Consider the following 12,096-nt stretch of genomic DNA (forward strand, 5'->3'; position numbering starts at 1 on the left):
CCACTCAACTGATTCATATGAGCTAATAGTTTCATTGTAGTTTGAGATTTATCTATTGAATCCACACACATAGAAGAATAATTATCTTTGTTTATAAACACATAAAATTCTTCTAAAGTGGAAGGTAGGGCTCTAGTTCATTTAGGTATATCTGGTATATTAGATTCAATTGAATCATTCTCACCAATTGTACAAGAAGATTGAGAAATATGGTTTTCGAGACTCTTATCTTTATCAATTTCATGTAAATCAATAGGCTTACTTAAAATATATTCATCATTTTTTTTTTAAAGAAATGAGCTTCACAGCTCTCTATTAAGGATCTAATGTCATGGTTATAAAATCTATAACTCTTAGAATTTTTTGAATAACTTATAAATGAGTATTTGATAGTTTTACTTTGTAATTTATTTCTATTTTGTGATGATATAACACATGTATCCAAGAACTTCAAACTTCTAAGATAGTAAGGTCAAATTTCCTACCAATCCGTAACTCATGATGGAGGGGGGGAGAGGGGGGGGTAAAATCTATGGATATAGTTGGAATACGATTAATGATGTACATTGCAGTATTAAGAGCCTCACTTAAAAAATGATGTGATAAATTTGAATGGCTCATCAATGACATAACTATGTACATTAGAGTTTTATTTCCTCTTTCAACTACATAATTTTGTTGTGATGTATATGGCATTGTGGTTTAGTGAATTATACAATGCTCTTTACAAAATGCGATAAATAAGTCAAAGCAACATTCACTTCCTTTATCAGTTCTAAGAATTTTAACGTCTCCCTAACTATTTTTCTACCTCAGCTTTATATTCTTTAAATATTTTAATACATTTAACTTTCTACTAATTAAATATACATATCCATAACAAGAACAATCAACTATAAATGTTATGAAATATATCATCCCTCTATGTATTTTTACATTTAATGGGCCACATATATTAGAGTGAATGAAATTAAGTAATTCAGTAGACCTTTTTCCTTCAGGAAAATGCTTCTTAGTTAACTTACCAAAAATACATGGCTCATATATTTTAAATACAATTTCTCCTAAGTTGGCGAGAAAACATCTTTTAACTATTTTGCTCATTTCATCTTTTAGTATATGTCATAATCTTAAGCGGCATCAATATAAATTGTCCACACAGACATAAGCATCAAAGGAAGCATTAATATAACTAGAATGAGATGAACTTTCAGTACTGTTCAATTTATACAAATTGTCAACTTTCGTACCATATATCAATGCTCAAGAATGTTTACCAATAGTGACCCGACCAGACCTAAACCTCATTTCATAACTCTTGTCATCTAACCTAGGAACAAAAATCAAATTACACATCATATTGGGCGCATAGAAAGTGTCGGTCAGTAGGAGATTCGTTGTAGCTTAAAAGTATTGACACAAATACATCGCAATAGGTGTCGTTTCCCATATAAATTCGATGACCATCGGCTGCGATCTCCCTTAACTATGTGAATTCATTATTGGTCCTCAAAAAGCTGAGTTGACCCACCAATTCCTCAAGTCATGGTCAATAACTAAAGATTCTAAGATTACACAAATCAAATTATTTATTTTACTGTGATTATTTCAAGTAGTGTTGTTATTCTGGTTCATATTTTTATTTTTTAGCTTATGACAATTAAACTTTATGTGCTCGGTTTCTTTGTAATAAAAACATGTCATTTCAGCCTTATTTTTTTTATCTTAAAAAATATTCCCTTTCCTTTATACCTATTATTGTTATTATTCTGATTATTGTAAGGTTTCTTGAAAAATTGAGAAGATGTACTTTTAGCAAAATAGAACTTAATTGACTAATTTCTTATTCTCTCAGCTTAAAATCTGAGGTGCATGGGAAGATTTAAAATAGTTATTCCCTGTGCAGGTGATTCAATGCAATTACAATAGGCTTCCAAGATGGAGGGAGACTGTTAAAGACAATGGACACTTGTATGCGATAAGGGACTGGATTCCCGGCTGCAACAAGGTCATTTGAGAGCACTATCATTTTATTGACATGCTCATTCACTGAATTCGATTTCTTTATTCTACAATAATTATATTTTTCTAATAATAATTGCATATGAGTTTCAAAAGTGGTTCCATACTTTTCATGTAGGGCATCCATCAGACTTCGAGCTATGGTGTGATTCTCAAATACTCTAATTAAGTCATCATCCATAAAACTCAATATTGTGGTCCTAGCTACTTTATCATATTCTAACCATTTTTCAAATTACCTTATGACTTGACCATTGATATTGGGCTCTAAAACTGGTGGTTCTGTATTTAGAACATAATCCACCCTATCTTAGAAGATAATGTATCCAATTTTTCTTTTCCATTAAAAAAATTAGTTCCATTGAGTTTTTCAAGTTTTGATAGTTTTGCTATCACTAGCCTCGATGTCATTTTAAGTTTTAGATTTGCTTAAAATTATAAGGTATAAAATATAGGCAAATTAAGCTAAAAAATTTATTTGTATTTTAGGATGGGTTGTCTGCTAATAAAAAATCAATAGATTGTCAACTCTTTATGGCAGTAGCTTCAATGACGGATTCTCTAGAACAGTTTACGTTCATATTGCAGTGATGCAAGCATCTCGAAGAAAGTAAGGTAGCAAACTGCTTTATGCATGTTTTTGAACAACAAAGCATAACATTCTAAAGGCAAGAATTAGGAGGAAAAAAGACTGATTTACAAAATAATATATCAATATAAGAGAGAGTCTATTATAATTATCTACAAATAGGTAATAAAAGCTATTCTTAAGAGAAAATATGGTATAACACAATTTGGAAGATGGGTCCACAAACTTACGATCATGAATTTTACTCATTTAAAACAAATAAAAGCATTTGAAAATTATACAACACAAAAAAGACTATAATGCAAATAGAATATGTAGAATGTTCTCAAATTATAAACAAATAAAATGTGTGCAATTTGTTATGTAGATCTTCATTCGAATAGTTGTTGTGTGCATAACACTTTCCAGCAGTCCATGATCACTAAAGAGTAAATAACAGTAAGGAAATTTATGTCAAATCCAACCTTCCAAGCAGAGAAAAACACCATCGAGGATCATAATTACAACAACAAATGGGAAAACAAAGAGCGAGAGAGAGAGAGAGAGAGAGAGAGAGAGAGAGAGAGAGAGAGAGAGAGAGAGAAAGAGAGAGGTTATATAACAATAATGATAATGTATTAAGGGACGATGGTTTCCTTTTAAAGGTAAAAGACAAAAAAAGTTATGAAACAGAAAATGACGTTTACTTCAAAGACATAGTTGAAAAGTTAAATCATTTGGTGATGAAATTTTCTTACCCTATATCCGTCCAAGAGAGAGAAAAATTTGGGAAGATGAGTACCTGATTATGTCAATATTAACAAATAAACAAAACTGCAGTGAACCTTTATGGCATAGAAGAGAAAAACTATTTTCACTAAAATTCACTGCAATGCTGTGAATTTATGTCACTTTAACCCTCTTGCCTGATATCCACGGAATTTACGTTGTCTTCGATGGTGAGAGGGAGTGTTCATCTCAACAAATGGTTAGAGAGAGAATTGACGGGCAACAGATGGTTGGAGAGAGAATTGACTACAACAAATAGTTAGAGAGAAGTGTTTGCTTAGGTAGGAAGCATAAAATAGAGAAATGGAAATCTCAATAGCAAGCTGACAACAACCTCACACTGATACCAATGTTGAATTTTTGAGGAGGCGGGAGATAACCCTAATAAAATCCCACGTATTGATGGTTGTATCATTAGACTATTAAATCGCAGAGAGCAGGGATTTTCCAGAACTATTGAGAATATTATTATTTTCTTTCTGTGTGCCTCTCCATGGCCATGAAAACCATAACTTATAGAAGGATGGGAGAGTGCTGTTCTCCCTTTCCTTTCTGGAGTCCTTGAGAATTGGCCCTCAATACCTAGGTGATGGGTAGTTATCTACTATCCATTGAAAAAATCATTTTCTCTTTCTAAAAAAATATTTTAGAGATAAACACTAACTAATATATAGTATTTTTAGGATACATATTAATTAGATTAAGAGAGAAAAAAACATGGTACATATGAAGCTCCATGGCCACCCATACGTACCAACAAAATTTGCTCTATCTTTCTCCCTTTTGATTTACTTTTGCATTTATTCCTCTTTGCTGCCAAATCTCCATTCGGAACCTCCCATAAATGCTCATGGAAGCCATGTGTTATACGAGCCACCTCACACTTTATATATGATAGATCTAGAGAATTCTTGAATTTATAGAAAGAGAGGTAATTTATCTCAACCTTGTGGAATGCCACGAGGTCATCTATGAGGACACTCATCACATCATAATCTATCTAAAAGTGTGTATAACATGCAAGAGTATGTTATACACTTAATTACATGCATTGTAAGATTACTTTTATTTGAAATTTTAGGAGCCACCTTGTCACACCCCAAGAATTTACAATACTGTTATTCCTGAGATGTGACAGACAAAACATATATACATCTATTGATAAGACAAATTTACAGTGGCGAGGTTTTACAAAGTAAATAAAGAAAGCTAGCACAACAACAGTATCTTCCAAGGTTGATCTTGACTAGCACTCAAAATGAATCCGCAGTTATCCTGAAAAAATGTTTACCATAGTTTGATGAGTTTGGCTACTCAGTAAGTGATCATCATAATCCAAAAAAAATAATCATGGTTGAAAGATATCAATATTTTAAAAAAGAAGATCTATTAACAGAAACGCATCAACAGTTTCACTTTCAATAAATACATAATTAAGTATAATCCGAATAATTGAAATGCACATAATACTTTAACGACAGTGCATAATTCAAAGGATTTCACAAAATACCCTACTGGCGTCCCAAGTAGGTCACTTATATACCCCATCAGCGTCCTGATGGGTCCACTTAATCCCTATCAGCGTCCCAAATAGGTCCACTTAATCCCTGCAGGTCCACTTATACCTCACCGGCGTACAGGATGAGTCCACTTAATCCCCACCGGCATCCCGGGTAGGTCCACTTATACCTCACCGGCGAACCGGATGAGTCCACTTGCATACTTAAATTATTTCTAAATCTCTTTAAACATTCGAAAGCAGCAAATATCATGTACTCAACATATCACTGAAATCATTAATATGAATCTCACTGACACCATTAACAACAGTCACTTTCAATAACATTTCAAAAATAACCAATCAAATATTTTGGGCTCAAATTTAGAAAGGTAGCAGTTCGTAAAGATATTCTAGCATAATTGCCAATCTAATATGTATAGAAAAACTCTTATAGAAATTCAAGAATACGGAATTATCACAATTTATGGGATGTTAATTTGCAAATAAACATTTCACAACAATGCTATAATCAAATGCAAAAATATCAATTTTCAGATAATAAGGCAGTCATTTGAACATGAAATTTACAATGTCTAAATATTTAAAAACAGTAGAAAGAAATCTCACAATTTTACTAAAAGCAGAAATATCACATTTATTTCTAATAATTTGATAGTATCTAAAATTTTCTAACAATAGACAAGAAAAATAAATAAATTTATTTTTCTAAGAATTTACAGCATTTAAAATTTCTAACATAGATAAAATATCACAATTTTTATTAAAAAGATTATTTTTCAAGATAATGAGGTCGCGTGCGCATAAAATTTATCGCGCCTAAAATTCATGATAATAAGCAGAAATAATTATTTCATTTTATTTTTAAAAAGAATGGATTATTTTTTGAGACAATGAGGTCACTTACACACAAAACTTATAAAATAAAGATCCTAGACGGAAATATCACTATTTATTAAAAACAGACTATTTTTCAGGAAGATGATGTCACTTACACACAAATATTTGAGAGGGAGCTTCCGATAAAAATTCGGCTCGAGAGAGGAGTTCACTGTGTTTCGATAAGAGAGAAAAATCTCATAAGTTTTTTAAGGTAGGAGTCTTCACTTTTTTGAATTTAAATTCTACTAACATATTATTTTATTCTTTCATTATATTACAAGTGTGAACATTAGTTTACGCTTTAAACACCTAAAGCTTTTATGATGTTACAGGTGTGAGCGTTAGTTTACGCTTTAAACACCTAAAGCCCACGTTCTTTAGTGGACGATGGCAAGAGCAAGGAAACACAAAGCTTTTAAAACAAAAGCTTTTAAAAATAACGATGGTCTTTAAGGACCATCATGTTCAAACAAATTATCATGTATTAATAGGTTTTTTTTTTTTTTTTTTTTTTTTTTTTGAAAGTTTAGGATTGTTACACACCTAAAAATAAGCTGATGATTATTTTAAAAAAATTAATTTTGGATTGACCTCTTAAACATGTAGATTTGACAGTCTAAAGAATTTGTGGTCTTTGTTCAATCTTAGGATGTCATATAGTGCATTTGAACTTTCTTTTTTCTTAGTTGGTCATTGAACTTTTCCTTTTTGAGATTGGTCGCTAGGTTGAAGAACTTGCATCCCTAGTTTTACTAGCTGGAGCAAATACCTCTACAGGAGTATAGAATATTTTTGGCATATTTGTGTTTTTATATGTTTTGCTTACAATTGTGTGAAATCAAGTCGGAGTGCTATTTCTCACGTGCATGATCATAGCTCATTCCATCTTTTGGAGAATTTGTTGAGTTCACATAGGGACCGTGAATACCAATGTCACCTTCTTGAGTGTCACTACCACTATAGCAAGATTAGATTTATGTGCTCTCCCTTTATCTACTCATGCTTTTACTATACTAGTCCACATTCTTTGCATTAGGCAACACAATGTGGACATCAATTCAGAATTATTTAATAAATATGGATAATTGAAGCCCCCCTGGACTTCCTCTAGTTGCAGGACAAGACCAATACCAATCAACACTTTATATAGATTTTATTACATATATTATATTAGAGAAAGAGCAGTTAACATGCTTTATTTTAAAATTATAAAAACATAGTGAATTAATAATTTGAGAAACAATGCCAAAAATCGTTTTATTATGGAAGGAAATCTTATTTATTAGACTCTAACATGTAAAGATAAATTAATTTCTATTCTTTGTTATCATAAGTTGGCAATTTTTTTAAGACTTTTATTTATAAAAATAAATTTTAAGAAAGCATCGTAATCATTACGTGAAAGTAAAAAAACTAAAAGAAGTTTATGAAATTTAGAATGTACTTTTAATATAAAGATACTTTGATCGTTATAAATTGATTGCATTATCCAAAAATGAGGTTTTGGAATATAAAGAGAGCAACAAAATCTAGGGCTTTTATTAAGTCAAACAAAATGGATGATTATTAATGCCTGGTGATAAATGATTCATGCCAATGCTAAGAAATTCAATATAAGCTATTCCTTTCTACAAGAAGGTGCGGTCATACTAGCACTTACGCACCTGATCCCATCAAAACTCCGAAGTTAAGTACACTTGGCAAGAATAGAACTAGGATGTTCCCATAATACTTGTGTAATGTTTTATTTTAATACATTCAATAATATTTGTAAACAAGAGATTCCTTTCCATAATAAAAATATCAATGTTGTGTTTGCTAGGGATCGGGGGACAATATTGATTGCTCAAAATTGTACCATATGCTTGCCACAATATCATGCTCGTTTCGAGAACGTTGAGAAATATTGTCAGCCCTCTCGCACCCATACAATATTTCAATTATTTTTCCAAAAATGGATGTGATGATATTCCTTACCTTGCATTTACTAATATAGACCATTATTAGAAACATAACAAAGTGACATTACTTATCAAAATTCCGCAATATATTTGGCACAATATTGCAATCATTTCGCTAATAGCTCGAAGCCATTTTCAATCTACTCATAAAGAAAACAGAAGTCCATTGATTTTCCAAAATTATTATAGATGGTTAAAGATGATTTTGATCATGTTCATTACGATCAAGATCGGTTCAAGCGCTATTGAGAAAATCACGGTGATCTTTCCAAACACATCATTATTATATATATGATTTTAAACCCCAACACTATGATTCGATCGAATGTTGGAAATATTGGGTAACAATATTTTTTAAATAGTCGCTATACATTTACTGTCCATGGATGAACAAAAACGATTGCATATACTCGTACGGGGGCAGATTTTCCCATTAAGAAATATTGCTTGCTCAAAATTCCTCAATATGCTTGCCACGATATCATCCTCATTTGGAGAAGGCTTAGAAATATTATCAGTCCTCTCACACCAATACAATATTTCCATGATTTTTTCAAAATTGCATGTGATGATATTCCTTACCTTGCATTTACTAAAATAGACCATTATTAGGAAAATAACAAAACGACATTAGTTATAAAAATTCCGTAATATGTTTCACACAATATTGCAATCATTTTGAGAATAGCTCGGGGCCATTTTCAACCTACTCACAAAGAAAACAGAAGTCCAATAATTTTCTAAAATTAGCATAGATGGTTAAAGATGATTTTGATCCCAAGTTTATTACAATCGGGATCGGTTCAAGCGCTATTGAGAAAATCACAGCTATCTTTCCAAACACATCATTATTATATATATGATTTTAAACCCCAGCACTATGATTCGATCGAATGTTGGAAACAATGGGTATCAATATTTTTAAATAGTTGCTATACATATACTGTCCTTGGATAAACACAAACGATTGCATATACTCAAGGGAAGATTTTCCCATTGAGCAATGTTGAACGCTCAAAATTCCACAATATGCTTTCCACAATATCATGCTCATTTGGAGAAGGCTTAGAAACATTATCAGTCCTCTCACACCAATACAATATTTCAATGATTTTTCCAAAAATGGATGTGATGATATTTCTTACCTTGCATTTACTAATATAGACCATTATTAGGAAAATAACAAAGCGACATTAGTTATCAAAATTCCGCAATACATTTGGCACAATAGTGCAATCATTTCGAGAATAGCTCGGAGCCATTTTCAACCTACTCACAAAGAAAACAGAAGTCCATTGATTTTCCAAAATTAGCATAAATGGTTAAAGATGATTTTGATCCCATGTTTATTACGATCGGGATCGGTTCAATCACTATTGAGCAAATCATAGTGACCTTTCCAAACACATCATTATTATATATATGATTTTAAACCCCGCATTTGATCAAATGTTGGAAATATTGGGTAACAATATTTTTTGAATAGTTGCTTACTATCCTTGGATAAATTCCCATTGAGTGCATCATCAAGACCTTCAGCTGAATGATCAAATTAATTAAAAGAAATGAACATCTAAATGGATAAAAGGCCATGGCCAGCTAGTTGACTAGCTTAAAAAATAATCACGTGCATGTTGCCCATTTTCTTGAAGCTTGGGGCACTAAAAAATGAAAGGCATAAATTTTATTCGTTAAATTTATAAGATTGCAATAAAATGACTATCATATAAATACATACACTTTCTTCACCGCCATTCCTTTCGGTAATCCACCGGGAACACAAAAGAGAGTCGTATCTCCTACTCTTCCCCCAATATTCACAATTTGGGGGAATAGAGAGACGTATCAGACGGTGAATTACTAAAAATGGCCGGCTCAAATCTATCCTCATTGTGAATATATGACAGTGTTATTATTATAAAGGCCAGACGTTGTGCCTGGCGGAGGACATGCAAGAACCAGAAGCATATTTACCCTAAATTTCCTGCAAATTTACTCCCTTGGATCTTCAAACCCTAGAAATCTCGAGCCCCGGAGAAAAAAAATCTAAATTTCTTTGTCATCTGGGGTCTATTCTTCGATGGTTTCGGCACACTTGGTCCGGTTGAGGAAATTCAAGCTCTGCAACATGAATGAGAGCTAGGGGTGTTTCACGGGGCTCACCTTTGGGGTTTCGGTAACGCTGGGGCACTGTAACTCTAGGTCGTGGTACTGTGCCTGTGTTGACTGGCTGTGTTTCACGTCGCGAATGGAGGTTGATTTGCCTATGGAGACTGATGGTCTCTCTCCTTGTGACCGTATTGTTCTGGTATGGCTTCGAATATTTTTTTTTGACTGAGACTAGGGTTTTTTGATACATTTAGATTCGTCGTGTTTGGGCTATTTGGGTTTAGTTAGGCCTGCGTATGTTGGAAGTTTAGATAATTTGATCATAGAATTGTTGATGAAATGCAATGATCTTTTTATTGTTGTTCATGTTTTCAATCTTCTGAGGGTTTGTCCGGTTTGTGGGGTAATTCGGGATGGCGCATTAAGATTCTTGTTATTCTTTAAAAAAAATAAATTTTTTCTCTCAAAAAAAATTAAGATTCTTGTTATTAATTTTATATTTTTGGAGAAAAAGAATTGTGTTGGCTAGGTTAACATTCTCAAAAAAAAAGAAAAGAATTGTGTTGGCATTGGATAGTTTGCCTTCTCTATGGGGTTATGGACTCATTATTGAATGGACTTCATGGCACAGTCTAATGGAATTTGGAAGTAATTTTTTTGCTTGTGTGCTTAATTCAACTTTTTCCCTATGCATATACACTTATTTTTATCATTAATTAATAGCTTGAATAAGTATAGAGACTCATGCCTTTACATGCACGCATACTGATACATTCACGCATATACACATGTGTGTATACGCACAGCGTTCTTGTGTGTGTGTGGGCGTGCATATAAATGCATGCAGATTATGTATACACATGCATACATGTGAGCACATAGATGTTGCATTGAATCAGGTGCTCATGGTGGGGCACCCATGCTTCAAGAGGGATATATTAACGGCTTTGCCAGATTATTTTGGTCACTGGACATCATTGAAATTTTCTTCGCTGAATCTTTTAGTATGCTTCAGCAAGACCACGAAGCCAGATCCCCAACTTGCTTGGTCTTGGGTATCTTGGCTCTCCGAAAGAGCCCATGCTTTTGGCTGGTCATGGCAGCTAGTGGCAATCATCTTTAGCACCATGTACTTATTTCCTTCTAAATGATGGGGATGCATCTTCTGGACTAGGTGACCTGTTGTAGCCACATCAAACTAAAGTTATGGCTCATGCAACCCTCTACTATTTCAGACATGATCATGAAGCTTTAAATGAGAAGTCTCACACCTTGCATGCATTTAGATAGCGTAAAAGTATTACTTCACAAACTCGTGCACCCTCGTGCCTAAAGAGCCATGCATTTGGGGTGTTCAACCGTCATCCTTTGAGATTGACATATTGAGACTCTTATCAAGGGTGTCTAAGCATCAAAAGACAAGAACACAGAGCAGGGTTTAAGTTTCCGATACGAGGCGTTAGGATGAAACACACCCTCCCCACCCTCGTTAGTATTAAAGATGGAGTTATTCATGATGCTCCCCAAATTATGTTATTCCCTTAGTCTCTTGTTAGGACCTCTTCTCAGGCCAGAGTTTTGTTTAAGGCACTCTAAGAACCGACCAAAATCCTTACTCCCTGCATTCTGTAGTTGTAGATTTTCCTTCAAGTGAAGGGCCAGTTTGAATTTGCCCTTAAATCTATCACTGGTACTTTTACTCTGGATCATGGAGAAAGAAATTATTAAAATTTGAAATTTTCTGAACTGGCGTGGGCAATGCACTTGTATACAGGGCAAGAAAGGGACCTAATCCAAGATAGCAGGAATAGGCAAACCTCTCCTTTTTGTACTTCCTATAAAGGACCAGGTGGGCAGACTAACATGAAGTACGTGTCCCTTTCAAACTGCCCCAAAGATTACTACTTAACCCTAATCTGGTGATGTTTAACTTTCAACCCTTGATGAATCTAGGGGATGGATTTACCCTTTTGTGGTGGATTACTATGATGTCTAGAAAGTGCTTGTGGCGACTTGGGACTTGCATGATTTGACTTGGCTTAGAAACCTACTGAGACTTGTCAGTCATAGGAGTATTGGCTTGACTCAATTGAGACTCAGCTTGGGATTGCGTCAAGTCCCATACCAAGTTTGGGGTTTCATACTTTGCTTCTTTTCAGGCACCAACTCCTTGTAATCGAATTTTTTGTCGATTGGATTTTGCGAGATATAAATATGGTTCTATCTTATGGTTTGGATTGAGATAG

The 12,096-nt window shown here is 33.5% G+C and overlaps 1 protein-coding gene across 10 annotated transcripts in view; it reads left to right on the forward strand.

Annotated features, from left to right (window-relative positions):
• Window positions 1-9,488: 9,488 nt before the first annotated feature.
• PRT6 (proteolysis 6) overlaps window positions 9,489-12,096 on the forward strand; it is a 65,219-nt gene continuing 62,611 nt past the window's right edge. For 9 of the 10 annotated variants that reach the window (XM_006846122.4, XM_020668341.2, XM_088874858.1 and 6 more), the window contains exon 1: window positions 9,495-10,049. In XM_006846122.4, the coding sequence (XP_006846185.1) occupies window positions 9,990-10,049 (60 nt within the window). In that variant the 5' untranslated portion in view covers window positions 9,495-9,989. Of the gene's footprint in view, window positions 10,050-12,096 lie in introns of all 10 variants that reach the window. The other variant, XM_011625792.3, reaches the window with a different exon arrangement.

The sequence above is a fragment of the Amborella trichopoda genome, chromosome 8 (genome assembly GCF_054954075.1).
Source record: "Amborella trichopoda isolate Santa Cruz 75 chromosome 8, AtrichopodaSantaCruz75HAP2 v2.0, whole genome shotgun sequence".
Lineage (NCBI taxonomy): Eukaryota > Viridiplantae > Streptophyta > Magnoliopsida > Amborellales > Amborellaceae > Amborella > Amborella trichopoda.